General features: G+C 46.4%; 1 protein-coding gene across 2 annotated transcripts in view; it reads right to left on the bottom strand.

Annotated features, from left to right (window-relative positions):
* LOC137803297 (gephyrin-like) overlaps positions 1-14987 on the bottom strand; it is a 23604-nt gene extending 8617 nt beyond the window's left edge. Inside the window, exons 1-17 of one of the 2 annotated variants that reach the window (XM_068601601.1) lie at positions 14862-14987; positions 10097-10175; positions 8992-9049; positions 8651-8743; positions 7826-7920; positions 7618-7684; positions 6487-6804; positions 5674-5775; positions 4113-4250; positions 3333-3375; positions 2961-3098; positions 2749-2841; positions 2280-2335; positions 1707-1826; positions 1531-1589; positions 898-1051; positions 688-809 (exon numbers count right to left, since the gene is read on the bottom strand). In XM_068601601.1, coding sequence (XP_068457702.1) covers positions 688-809; positions 898-1051; positions 1531-1589; positions 1707-1826; positions 2280-2335; positions 2749-2841; positions 2961-3098; positions 3333-3375; positions 4113-4250; positions 5674-5775; positions 6487-6804; positions 7618-7684; positions 7826-7920; positions 8651-8743; positions 8992-9049; positions 10097-10175; positions 14862-14925 — 1799 coding nt within the window. In that variant the 5' untranslated portion in view covers positions 14926-14987. The remainder of the gene's footprint in view (positions 1-687; positions 810-897; positions 1052-1530; positions 1590-1706; positions 1827-2279; positions 2336-2748; positions 2842-2960; positions 3099-3332; positions 3376-4112; positions 4251-5673; positions 5776-6486; positions 6805-7617; positions 7685-7825; positions 7921-8650; positions 8744-8991; positions 9050-10096; positions 10176-14861) is intronic. The other variant, XM_068601602.1, reaches the window with a different exon arrangement.
* Positions 14988-15000: the final 13 nt, after the last annotated feature.

The raw sequence follows: 15000 nt of genomic DNA, 5'->3' as shown, positions 1-15000 counted from the left end.
GCTGCAGCATCTTCTGCAGGCCGCGTGCAGCAGAGCCACAGCACTGATGGAAAGCCTGCGTTACAACCTGCACATGTGCAACTGGGAAGGTGTGAGTGTGCACCTGGCAAAGCGGTTCTGACAAACAAAACATAACCAAGTGGCATTATGGGAAGTGAAGGACGCAGTTTTCAGGAACTGGACCTGTAAATGGGATTCATTGTGTTTCACTCTGTCTCCTTCATTCAGATCAACTCAGTGAAACTCAATGAAAGAAAACTCCACCTGTTGGAAAATCATAGTATTAGTTATTTTGAAGAAGAAAATAAAATGAATAATTTGAATTTTTTATCCTTTTCAGCACACCATCTTCAGTCTGCTACGGTTTGTATTCCCTACATTTCCCAGAGGGCAGTTCACCAGGTACAGAGGTACACAACTACAATAGTTTATCAGTTTGTTTCAAGCTGCCTGAGAATGTGCTGGAGCCGTGAATGAAGAGAGAACACGTGTTGGATGTGTACTCCATCATCTCTATGACCGAAAGGAGATGACATGATACTCACCTCACAGCCCAAACGCTGAAGCACAGCACTTTGCATACTGCAAACTATGTTTTTTTTAATTGTGTTAATTTCAATATATTCTTTCTTGGTCAAAATGGCTCATGTGTCACATGTGTTTGTGTGTCGGGCTAGAAGGTCTCACTTGTCTCCCACGATGCCCAGGTTGATGGTGGGATACCCGTGCTCCTGGATGGTGGACAGCAGGGTGGAGCGGTTGGAGTCTCGGATTTTCCCTGGGTGGAGGTCATCCTCTGGATTTAACAGCTACACACAAACACAAGCGCAGAAGAAGATGTGACGCCAACATGTTAACGCCGAGCCTGCGTGCATCCTCCTGATCGTGTGTGCGTACCTCGTTTCCGGTGGACATGATGGCCACCACGGGGAACTTGTGCACGCTGACCTCGGTCACGCCCACTGTAGCCAGCAGGCCGATCTCTGACGGGCCCATGTGTGTCCCTTTGGACAACACGCACTCCCCTCGCCTGATGTCATGACCTATGGGCCTGTGCAGACACACACACACGCGTTAGATCAGAGTAAGCTGGTGGAACAGAGCGGTCGACAGACAGCTGCTTCTACGCTGATCTGACAAAGACTTCATCGATCATAAATACTAGAAACATTTTGCTGACTAACAGAAGCATAGTTTGGTGGCGACACAGTCGCCTCATGCGGTTGTTATTTCAGCCCTGCTGAGGCGAGATGCTGCTCCGGTGGCGCCATTCATTTGGATCTATGCAAAAGCTCGAAGCGGATGATTGAAAAGCACAACTTACTTTTCATTCTATGACCAGGTGTTATTAATTAGATGACCTAAATAGGCCGTACATTGTGACTTATTGGGAGATACCAAGCAATTCTATGTGAAATCAGACATTCAGCGCCCCCATGGAGCCAGAATGGAACGGTCCACATGTTCCACCACTGCAACGACCCACTGGGGGAATCCACAGTTGCATCAGGCTCAAGGTCTCCACTTTACCTGATGTCCTGTCCGGGCCGGGCCTGCACCATGATCCTCACCTCCAGCTCCTCTGTGCCCTGCAACAAGCCAGACTCAATATCGCCACGCCCGCTGACGACAACAACAACAACAACAACAACAACACATACGCGGTTACACCTGACGGAGGGAGCGGCCTCCGCTCGTGTACTCACATCCTCAGACTCCCTCAGCAGCTCCGTGTCCTCCACCTGGACCACGGCGTCGGCGCCGCAAGGAATCGGAGCCCCGGTCGTCACCCTCATCACCTGACCCGGCATCACGGTGTGTGTGGGCTGCACACACACACGTTGAATCAGGAATGTGATTTGGAATGAAAATTCAGTGACGATCAGACTTTTAAGATCTCATGTTTTCACACAAGAAGAAGGGATTTCCCTGGAGAGGCTCTCTCCGTTTGTCGTCATGCTTTGATACGATCGGCTCCGTCGTTTCCCGGCCTCGACACGACGATGTGAGCGGCCGAGAGTGCGATTACTCTCACACACCCACACACACACACACACACACACACACACACACACGGGCAGTAGCACCCTCAGCATCACAGTACATGTTAAAGTGGTGTTCCTCACCCTGCTTCATGCAGCTTCAGGGGTTTGAACACGCAGAAGTGCCAATAGTTGTGTAGTGAGCGGTGCTGGAACTCGTACTGCTCGAGCACACCAACGCTACTGGCTTGTGTTACTCTGCACTGCAACAATACCAACAGAGTATGAGTAGCTCACCTGTTGTCCAGCCTGTGATTCTCCCATGATGAAGCGATCTCCGGGGCCGTCGGCAGCTGCGGGTCAACGACAACCGTGTTGATTAGTTTCATAACGGAAAATAAAAGGTAAGACAGGAGATACTTGTGGCGGCGCAGCGGCGTCGGTGGTACTGGAGACAGTCCAGAGCCCGCAGAGCCGTAGGGTCAGCTCTAGTGGGCTATTGTGGAGAGGGACATGTTCTGACTGCTGAAGGAAAGATGACGTGTTGGGCTGCATGGGAGGAGGTCGCATGGTGGAACGCGGGACCCATGGAACTAGAGCACGGACAGTTTACATGCACAACGGTGCAACCCATTCAATGCCAAGACGTGAATGCATGGACGGATGCAGCCAGGTCACATTGAACAGCACTGTCATGGATCCCGTGTTCCACCGGTGTCCCCAGGTCAGCGGACGCTGCGTGGGAGAAGCAGCACGAGTGCCTCACCTCGAACAGCGTAGCCGTCTTTCACAGAAGCGGGGAATGGAGGAAGGTTGTCTTTGGCATAGATGTCCTGAGCGAGCACTCGACCCAACCCGTCTGCAGGAAGGAGCGCGGCATGTCGGTTTAGTGCACAGTGCTACAACTATTACCAACAACAGATGCAAATACCTACAGTACACACACACACACACACACACACACACACACACACACACCTCTGTAGTTAATGACTTCAATTCCCAGAATAGCCGTCATCTCTAGAACAGTGATGAAGGCTTTGTCCATCGACGTCAACGGGAACGGAGACATGCGATGACGACGTGCCACCTTGCTGATGTCCACCGCACTGTGGCCTGCACACACACACACACGCACACACACACACACACACGCACACACACACACACACACACACACACACACACACACACACACACACACACAGAATCTGTTACTGTAAACAATACCAGAACATTTAAACATTCAAACACAGATGTAAGTTGCTGTCGCAACGCTGGCATGTAAATCACTCACTCACTCACTCACTCACTCACTCACTCACTCACTCACTCACTCACAGAACTTACTGGCTCTCAGAATGTTCTCATTACTGCCACATCGTGACTGAACCTGCAGAGAGATGAGACAGTTATGTTATATTTGGTCATTGTTTGATGCAAATATCTGGAAGGGGAGATTCCAGCGCCTCTCCTCCATAACAGGAAAGTCTGGCCGAAGGCTGTCATGTTGTATTAAACGTTTAACACACAGGACATGGACACGCACGAGGCTCTGGCTGAGATGCTCAGGCCAGGTTTGATTGGTCTAAATCTGTCCCTTACAGGCTCCCAGTGTCCATGTCTCAGTGGAGGCTCCTCTCGCACAGCGTTATCAAAACAGTTTGTAAAACCTGTGATGACATTTCACCTTCTCCAGATAAATCATTCAGAACTCACTCAGTTCTTGGTTTAAAAGTTAATAACCGTGGTTTCCATTGAATACAAATTCTTGAATAAAGCCATAATTCAAATAGTAGACATGTGTGGTCCTGACAATAAAAGGACAGTTAAAAACCTGAGTACGTGTGATAACTTGGTCAACTGGCCCTAATGAGTCGTGTCTTCACTTCCTGTTTCACACAAACACTGTTGTCATCTTCTAATTTAGAGATTTTAAATCTGTGTTAAGTTTATCGTCGATGAAAGACAACACCTGCTGTGCTCATGTTTCAAAATAAAAGCCTACGAAAAAATTCATGTAAAAACTTCATGCAAATATTTTTTTTAATTTTTATTTTATTTTCAGAGATTCTTATAGCTTATCTCATGCGTGTGTGTGTGTGTGTGTGTGTGTGTGTGTGTGTGTACCTTGGGTGTCGGGCATGAGGCGGTGGAAAGGCGGGAGGTGGCCTGTGTTGCCCGTGGTGACTCGGAAGGGGTGGAGCTTAAAGAGGCGGAATCTCGAGGAAGCACCTGAACGCCTCGCGAAATGATAGAGTCCGGGATCTACACACACACGCACACAAGCAAACACACACACACAGCTAAGTCAAAGAGTGTGTGCATACATGGCACTTGGTTTTAGGGAATGCAAACTGATCTGCAAACAAACAGAGTACTTTATCTTTTAATTTCATTCATATTTCTTTCTGAAAATTTATGAGAACATGAAATGGAAATCATCCATGTTTCATATTTGAGTCAAACAAGCAGCACGGCTCTGTGGTCTGTTCTCACAATGAAGCGCCACGGAGACAAAAACGGACACAGTATTTGTCCACTTGTTCTTCAAATACATAAAGCTATTTTTCCCAGGTGGTAAAGTAAAGAGCCATCACACCGACAAACTGCTTTTATAAACGATGGTTGAACTAATGCAGACCAACATGATGTTATATATTAATACAAAGCAATTATTATTACAAAAGAAGGAGTGGTTTGTCCCTCACAGGGACCCTTACTACTGAACATGGACCAAAGAAGGAGTGGTTTGTCCCTCACAGGGACCCTTACTACTGAACATGGACCAAAGAAGGAGTGGTTTGTCCCTCACAGTGACCCTTACTACTGAACATGGACCAAAGAAGGAGTGGTTTGTCCCTCACAGGGACCCTTACTACTGAACATGGACCAAAGAAGGAGTGGTTTGTCCCTCACAGGGACCCTTACTACTGAACATGGACCAAAGAAGGAGTGGTTTGTCCCTCACAGGGACCCTTACTACTGAACATGGACCAAAGAAGGAGTGGTTTGTCCCTCACAGGGACCCTTACTACTGAACATGGACCAAAGAAGGAGTGGTTTGTCCCTCACAGGGACCCTTACTACTGAACATGGACCAAAGAAGGAGTGGTTTGTCCCTCACAGGGACCCTTACTACTGAACATGGACCAAAGAAGGAGTGGTTTGTCCCTCACAGGGACCCTTACTACTGAACATGGACCAAAGAAGGAGTGGTTTGTCCCTCACAGGGACCCTTACTACTGAACACGGACCAAAGAAGGAGTGGTTTGTCCCTCACAGGGACCCTTACTACTGAACATGGACCAAAGAAGGAGTGGTTTGTCCCTCACAGGGACCCTTACTACTGAACAAACTGTTTATGTTGTTCCTGTTGAAACGTGTTGAGACATGTTTGTATCCACTAAAATAAAATCACTTCTTTTTGTCTCCATTAGCTCCTGAGATAAACATCTGTCTCTTAAGACGCTGAACGTCAGCTTTCTCGTGCTAGCTTAGCAAGTCTGACGTCCTGTTGCTGCAGGTTCTGTACAACAGGGTCATTGAAGCTTCTTCTGCTTAAAGCTCCAGATACATATTAAACAGTTCATAGAAAGGCTGGTTATCCATGTGTAAAGAACAGGGTCGTGCAGGACGACACGATGAAGTGACCAATGAGAGGGGGAGGAGAGGTGTGGGCGTGTCTCACCTGCTGGTCATGGGAACAGGAGCAGGTGAAATGAGAGGGCGGGGCAGGCGTGTTGCCCAGCACGTAGGGACCGCCCTTAGCCATGACCGCAGCATAGCTTGTCTGATGGACACACACACACACACACACACACATGCACACACACACACACACACACACACACAGATGGGTGTCCCCAAAAACAGACAGGTGAATGAGATGGAATGCACTGCTGGTTGATAAATGACTTGACAAAAAGTGGACATTTTCCTGTAACAGCTGCTCCATCAACACACTTCTAAATATCAACTACTCTTTTGACAGCTACCAGTTAACTCCACGTCAAAGATATTCCAGCATTTGAACTGTGAGATCTGTATCTTGATGCATCATCTGGATGATGGCATCAACCTGGACGAGGTCACCGTGATGTCACCTGAAACGAAGCCTGGAGACAAGCAGTTCTGCCGTTGCCGTCTTGGATTACGGCTGACGCCATGTGTTTTTTTCCACAACCGATTAACAAAAGTTATCATATAGTTTTATATTTAAAGTGGTTATTATTCAAGTATGTTAGAACATAAACTGAAGCTTCCAACAGCAGCTTTCCTCAGCTTGACCCAGACGAGACTTTTATGTGTCCATCATGGTGGGAACAACGTTTCAGATGTTCTGAAATGCCCTGCTGCTTACTTATTGTGTTACTAATAAGTGATGTTTTTGCAGCCTTGCAGTCCAGCACCGTGCTGCTGCAATGACCCACTTTCCCCACAGGGATCATCAAAGTTTCATCCGTCAAGTCTCCGGCGGCAGCAGCCCCGGTCCTGGCGTTACCTTGGCAGCGATGGCAGCTGCGGTGATGTGGGAGGAGCCGTGCTGGTGGTGGTGGTGGTGGTGGTGGTTGTGCACATGCGGCCCCCGCCTCCTTTCCTCCTCCTCCTCCTCGTCCTCCTCGTCGTCCTCGTCCTCGCACTGGGTGCCGCGCTCCATGGTGTGCATGTTGATGTGTGCGTCGATGTGCGTGTTGGCCAGCAGGGGGGAGGGCGAGGGCAGCTGCTCCAGGGCGGCGTGCGTGGAGTTCACCCTGACCACGGCCTCGCGCAGCAGGTCGATGGCGTGGGGCAGAGCGGGCAGGATGAACTGAAAACACTCCTGGAGGAAACAACCACGAGTTCAAGTCCGGAGCACTTTGGAACATTGGACTGTTGTCGCGCCGCACGTTCTTAATTAAAACTTAACAGTATTTATTAATATAGAAATATAGGTATAAATATTTATATACATATATTTATATACATATACATATATATATATATATATATATATATATACATACATACATACATACATACATACATACATACATACATACATACATACATACATATATATATATATATATATATATATATATATATATATATATATATATATATATATATATATTTGCTTTAACATGCTGACAGGAAGGGAACGCTTGTTTTTTGGAGCTTTTTCACTGAAAACAGCCACTTTAAAAAGATAAATTAAAAAAGTGAACAGTTGATGCTGCAACACCTTCTTGAATGGAGCTATTCACTATATTTAGTCAGGAAGGACCTTCTGTTTAGCGATGATGATGACGTACCACGTCACTGCCACACACTGGTCAAATTACTTTGAATTTTAATAACTTTTGGGTGCGATGGTATGTTGAGTGTGAAAGAGCAAACCAGAGAATTTAAAGGTGAGAACAAAGAACTAGATGAGGAGGAGAAGAGACATTGAAGTGTTTGGTGGTATAAAGTTATTGTTATGGTTCAATAAGCGCCGTCAGCGGGGCCGTAACGAGTGTCAAACGAGACACAGTGGACAATGTGCAATATATTTTAAAGTTAATGTAATAGTGAGTCTAGATATGCTTATTCATTCCATGAGTAAGCATGTGTAGGACTCTAGCAGAGGTCATGAAGCACAGCATCTCACCTGAGAGCCCTTCTTGCTCCCCGGCAGGTTGATGATCAGGGTCTTACCACGGATACCACACACCGGCCTGCAGGGAGGAAGCAAGCAGGGAGCAGATGAGAGCGGGACAGGGAACCACACACACACACTCGTCTGGTCAGAACTGAACAGATTAGCAGCGTCCTGGTGCAGCGGACCAACAGCAGCAGAGGAAGCATCAGGTCTTCACCTGGACAGCATGCCGAGCGGCGTCACGTTGAGCGATCCCATCAGCATGGCGAGCGCCATCCCCGGAGCCTCCCGCTCGATCACCTCTCTGGTGGCCTGCAACACAGAGCAGCCGGTCTCAGCTGGCTGAAGACATGGGAGTCTGCTCTTGACTTGTTTCAAGCGGTGCTTTCAGTTCATTGCCAGACAGGGCTCGCTAGTTTAGTCTCTGAGGGGCCAATCACACCAGACGCGACTCTCAAAAACGCGTCGCTAGATAAACCATTGTTTTGTTTTCCTCTGGTACGGCCTTTGATGCGCCTTTTAAACGCTGTGCGTCGCCTTTTAAACGCTGCGCGTCGCCTTTTAAACGCTGCGCTTCGCCTTTTAAACGCTGCGCGTCGCCTTTTAAACGCTGCGCTTCGCCTTTTTCTAGTGTATTTCCGACGAGCTTCAAATATCATCAGTCACGCTCGGCCCGAGCAGCCAATCAAGCGAGAGGCGGGCTTTATTCCTTTCTGTCTTCGTGTGGTATAAACAGCGGGGAATTCAAAAGGAAATGACAACCTCTGACGAGGCGCTAACATTAGCGGTATTTAAAAAAGAGCTTTACAATTCTAGATGGAAACACGGCTCTGCTGCTCAGCTGAAGGACTGAAAGCTCTCGTCATCCAGACACAACTCATGGAATAGATGCTGGTATTCGCCATACTCTTTTTTTCTTTTTTGGGGCTTCCTCATCCCACAACACAGCAAGGGCAATAGCGCGACGTCTGCTTGAATCCATTTTGTACATTTAGTTTTATGTGCTTTTAAGCGATGCAGGCGGGGCTCTGTGCGTTTGTACCTCAGGTGTTACATCTCGTGGTGCAAATCCGGTTCCTCCGGTAGTGAGAATGAGATTCAGCTGCTGTTCATCGCACCACTCCAAAAGAGTATCCTGTGAACATGTGACACACAAACACACAGTTTACAACTACACAAAGCATCCTCTTTCCCTGGAGGCAGCTGCAGTGGATGAAGACACTTCCATTCAGGATCATATTGTATCTCGAGTGCGTCTTCTTCTCCGACAGATTCAAAGTGCCAGTGGGAAAGTGTGTGAGTCCAGTCTTCCCCTCATATTGCTTTGTCTCGTAAAACTGGGAGTGATGGGATCGCTAGCGAGCTCGAGGCGACGACACGTACCTTGATTTCATCAATCTCATCTGGAACTATCTTGTAGGCCGCTATGACTCCTCCGAGCCTGCAGGGGGCGACAAATACTGAGTGAGGGTGACGTCAGCGCATGTGTGCACTTTATGCGTCAGAGAGTGTGTGTGTGTGTGTGTGTGTGTGTGTGTGTCACAGACTACGGGGTCAGATCAGTCTTAGTATTACTGGATGCACACAGAGGGATTCACAAATGTATTTTGTGATTCATATTTGAATGGCCGTACATCATTTGTACAAAAATATAAAAAATAAATAAAAATAGGGCTCACAATTGTGTTTCCAATGCATACATTAACAATTTAAATAAATGTTATAGACAATATATCTTTTAAGATGTATTTGCAATTTTTTTACATTCACAAATGTTATTTTTTTCAGCAAGATTTAAAAGTATGATTTCATGTGATCACACAGAGCGTCTGCAGCCATGAACAGAAGGATGGACACCAGACCGACTGCAAGCAGCTGCCAGGAGGTCAGAGGTCAACCTCGACATGACGTCTGGTGGTGAAGCTCCACGGCTGCAGTCGGAGTTATGAATACAAGCATTTATAACTCTAACATAATTACTCTCACACCAAGATAGTTATTAATTACACCTGTGAGCACCAGCAGCAGCCTCCATGTCGAGGTTGACCTCTGACCTCGGGGCAGCTGTATGTAGTTAGTGTGATGACCGTCCTCCTGTTCACAGTCGCAGATGTAAACACTTTGTGATCACATTGAATTGTACCCTCGAATGTACGCTCACGAGGCTGAAACGGAGGGAGGCGTCCGATTGGCTACGGATGACTCCCTCTTTAAAGAAATGCCTTTTGCGAATGAAGTCGAGGAGTCTAAAAAATATCCTTTTAAACACATAAACATGTGGATTTCTATTACATTTATTCAAACAGTCATATGTGTGAGCGTCAGAGATATATTTGTGTTTTTTGTTCATATGTAGATAATGTTTTACATTCATGTTTAAAAGATTACTAAATATCCATCAGAGCGTTCACTGTGTGTGTCTGTATGTGTCTGTGTGTGTGTCAGGGTGTGTGTCTGTGTGCGTGCGTGTCTGTGTGTGTTTGCTCACAGTGAGGGATCATGCACCAGGTCCTTCAGGTTGACTCCACTCCGATCCTCAGCCAGGTTCTTGAAGCAGCTGTCACTGACTGAAACAGAGAGGTTCAGGTCACATGACAGTGAAACAGAGAGGTTCAGGTCACATGACAGTGAAACAGAGAGGTTCAGGTCACATGACAGTGAAACAGAGGTTCAGGTCACATGACAGTGAAACAGAGGTTCAGGTCACATGACAGTGAAACAGAGAGGTTCAGGTCACATGACAGTGAAACAGAGGTTCAGGTCACATGACAGTGAAACAGAGAGGTTCAGGTCACATGACAGTGAAACTGAGAGGTTCAGGTCACATGACAGTGAAACTGAGAGGTTCAGGTCACATGACAGTGAAACTGAGAGGTTCAGGTCACATGACAGTGAACAGAGAGGTTCAGGTCACATGACAGATGTGTGAAGCTAAATAAACACTGACTGGTGGCTGCAACAACAAAATGACCCTTGTATGATACCAATGAGACATTTCAATAGAAGTTCACGTATGTTGTTTTGTTTGTTAATTTGATATTATTCCAATAAATGTAGTACATGCTGTGCGTTTTATATTTCAAATATTACTTACCTGTAACTATAAATGCTTCTGTAGCAGAACTATGTCTCCTTGTGGGATTAATAAAGTATCTATCTATCACTGTACATTTAATTAATGTTATTGCCCAGAATTTTAATTGAGGGCGTTTGCAGTTCGGTGTCTAATTAATTTTTTTACAGTTTTCCAAAGGAAACCGGAGAGAATGGAGAACACTGAAAATGGAAATGGCATGTGGACAATATTGTTACACGTTGTTTTTTTTACAGCCTCTGAACAGCGGTTCTCTACTAATCCATGACTTATACATTTATTGCATTATATCTATTATGAATTGTTGAACAAACCTAATTGTCCAGGTCCACTTGTGTGAAATGTGGAGACTAACACGGTGTTGTGCGACGTCTGTCCAGTGGGTCTTATTATGCAAGCAGCCAGGCTTCACACTGTTATGAGCTGGTTCAACTGAAAGCTAGCTAGCTAAGTTAGCTATGCTAACCAGCTTCTGACTGAAGCAATGTCTTTAACAGACAGATATTAATTAGAGTGGTAGCCGTTTTCTCATCCAACACTAGCAGGAAAAAACAAAATAATGGTCCTTTTCAAAAAAATGTAAAACTTTTTTTTTAAAAATCTATCCATTTCAATCTTATGGTGCGATCACACCGAACGTGTCAAACAGTTTCTCGACGCGCGTCCAGAAATAGTGTTCACACCAAAAGCAGCAAGAGAACCGCGGCGCCACAAAGGGGGCGTGGCTTATCTCCGCCGCTTTTCTCCTTGAAAAGAACGATCTTTTCCGTTATGGACTATAGATGAAACAACCACTAGATCTGCTTTATACTTGTTGTGGAAGTCACTAAAACGTATGAACATCACCTCCATGGTGTCTGGGTTCATAATAGTATCCTCGTCCCACAACAGCCTGAATAAAGCCGCCGTCAGCGCCTTCTGGAGGAAGCAGTTTGGTTCAGCACCGGCAGGACGGCGGTGACGAGCGGACCATCTCAACGCTGATTGGCTGACGCAACTATGACTCACGCGTTTTTGCTTCCGGAGTTGGGAAATTTCAACACGCGCGTCGACCCGAGTTCGCCTCGCGACCAACGGCTGTTCGCGCTGCTTCTACGCGTCTGACGCGCTGCCCGCTGGGAAACACGCACGCGGCTCTGCATTGACTTTACATGAAATCTTGACGCGTTCGGTGTGAACACAGCATAAAGTATATCTATTTAAATGTAAAAATTACGTTTTGAAAAGTTAATCTACATTTTGCTGAACATAAGAGACGCCTCACCAGACTTTCATTACATTTGCACACATATTCACATCACAGGATGAACAAGTTACTCTAAATATTCTCTCCGACTGTAGCAGAGTTGATCGTTCAGATTGTAACACATGGTGAATACAACCTGAACACACTAACACGCATCAAACACTTTCTGTACGACACACTGGAAGATCACTGGGCAATGAGCGGGAATACTGGAGTCCAGCAAAACCAACTTTGACCACTTGTCTCATTCCTCATGGTCTTCAGACAGACCTTAAGCTCTTATAGCCGTGTGGCGTCACAGGGAGGACTTGTTCTGAACAAAGGGACGCTGCATCATTGTGCAGTTGTGACTGATTTTTCTGTGGATTTAACCAAGAGCCTCCCTGACTTCCACAGTATATGGTTTTATTACTACTCTGGCTTTATTATACTGTACTAACTCAATAGATGCATAGTGAGATCCTCACTGTGTGGCACAGTCTGAAGCCTGTCTCCTCCCCAACAGCTGAGATTACAAATGTCACCAACTGATTTGTAAACGCTCAACGACGGATAATAACTCAAAGAGAAATTAGGAAACTGTTGTGAAGCTTTTTTTGTTGGTCACGATTTCGGGACATTCCCATTTATTTTGAAAGAGCAAAACGTTACAGCACACGACTCAAACATTTTATTTTAGGATCTCTCAAATTCATGTTTTAAATCAGGACCAGGTTGTGTACAGAGAAAATCAACTTGTCAGTGCTCTTTAAAGACTATGTGATTAAGATAGTGATGACAAATTAAGAACAGATGTTTCTGGTGCTACATAATTAAATAGATGTTTATTATTGGTCAACATAAACACCAATACAGATGTATCTGAGATATTAATATTGACAGCTGACTAGTACTAAATACACTATTATTGCAGTTGCTTTCCACAGTTTATATATGTTTTAAATAATACAGTACGACAGACAATATTGGATAGATATAGATTATCATTATTTGTCCAAGTAATTTCTGGAAACAGCTGAGCGCTGTAGTTTTCCACAAATGCTATTTGACAGGAAAATATAGTTTGGAACTATTTTTGGCAGCGGATTAATAGACATTTAGTATGCTCGTGAGTATGTACAGTGACAGGAAGGAGTGTGCTGCATTGATCTGTACATGTTTTAAACTACAGTGGCCATCATCCAGTACAACGCTGTCGCTTATTTGAGTGGTTGTACTTCTTTTGATGACATCCAAGGGATAAGATGCATCTGGGTTTGCATACATACAAAATATGTGTTGTAGGATTAACGAACTGATGGTTTGGCTCTTTATGCGCATGTGTATTGGAAGTATATTTACATCCATCCATCCATTTTTAGCCGTTTATCAGTGGTCAGACCCCAATATATATATATATATATATATATATATATATATATATATATATATATATATATATATATATATATATATATATATCTTATCTACATTTAACACAGCACTGTGTGCTCCTTCTGCCCAAACATCTCATCTCTGTGGTTGTCCTCATGCTGGCTTCACCCACCAGAGACTCCAGACGAGGGGACCCACTGCTCTGCTGTGTTCATGGCCAGCAACACGCTGTACATCCCGACACCTCTGGCTCCACAGATGCGACATTAAGAGTGCCTTGCGTCAAATCTGAACCACCGCATATTTGACCCTAAACATGACCTAAACGTGTAAAACGTCTCGTGTAAACACCAGAGAGCCCGCCCCCTCACGAGCGGGCTGAACGTGTGTTAACATGTGACAGGGGTTGTGGCGGGCGGCTGTGCGGACAGCAGGGGTTAGCTGCCGCTAGCCGAGATGCTAGCTCATCAAAACCACGACAGACTTCCCAGCCAGCTGCTGGGGCGCATCCTCTTAGCATTATTCTCACGTCCCCCCTCCCCTCCCCCCACGCACACACGCGCGCGCACACGCACACACCTGCCTCTGGCGAGGAGGCAGCGGGGCTACTGGTGACCATCACACGACAGTGTACTGGTCGCAGTCCTCCCCTGCACGACACACACAAACATCAGCTGAGCTAATTAGGGAAGCTGCTAAACAACCCGCACAAACAGGAGGAGGAGGGGCGCTCCAGCAGGCGGCCTGCCGTCTCCAAGGAGCTTTTAATAGCGGCCAAACGCACCATGTATGATTCAGAAATGCACATTTCCAAGTACGGTTAAAAAACAACTGACAGACATTAAGCTCAAACGAAATGGCCGTCAAAGGAACCATGAGATACATGTTAACGACGAGCACCCTCACTAGCGGCCGACCCATCGGATCTGCAAAGGGACATGAATAATGCAGCTGGTGTAGGCTCGGTATCGGTACATTGCTGGAAGAGAAATACAGCGGTCCCTCGCGTCAAGCTGGCAACAAGCAGCCAGCGCCACAGCGGAAGGACGTGGTGCTGCTTTCACAATAAAAGCGCCACTCTTCGTTAGAGGCTCATTGCAGCACTGGCTCGCGACAGGAATAGCCCCTCTGATTGTGAAAGTCCTCGCCAGGCGCTCTTCTTACTACTGTCTCACTTGACGCCGATTAAAATAAACCACTACAATGTCGTGCAGCGATGTAGAACAACACAGAATAGGACAGCCAGTCTGCCCACGTACTCGTGTACATGAACCACTTCCCCGCATGAATGCATAATGACGTCGCTACTAAGCAAACTCCACATCTGCCCGAGCTGTCAAACGGGGAAAGCGGCTAACGTTCGAGCAATGACAGTCAACGAAACCGGTTAGCTTAGCACACTGGAGAACGACAGCTCGCTCGGCAGCGCAGACGGCTCGTATCGTGACACCGACGTGCACGAGCAACCGACGGCGAAACGCCTCGGCGGTGCACTGCCGAGCGGCGGCTCGTGTAGCATTTCACTGAACACGTCCTTACCCGTCAGAATCCCCACTCGGGTCTGATGGTCGTGGTTGGTGAGCACCATCCCGTCCGCCGCCATGTTTACAACCTCTGTCTGCACTGTGCCGGCACATAGGGGAGAGCGAGCGGGGTAAGAATTACCTTGCGCGGCAGC

This window comes from Clinocottus analis, unplaced genomic scaffold, assembly GCF_023055335.1.
Source record: "Clinocottus analis isolate CAN_PGR_092001 unplaced genomic scaffold, fCliAna1.0.p SCAF_52, whole genome shotgun sequence".
Classification (NCBI taxonomy): Eukaryota; Metazoa; Chordata; class Actinopteri; order Perciformes; family Cottidae; genus Clinocottus; species Clinocottus analis.
Note: the sequence above shows the minus strand (reverse complement) of the source record. Positions and strands in the feature narration are given on the sequence as shown.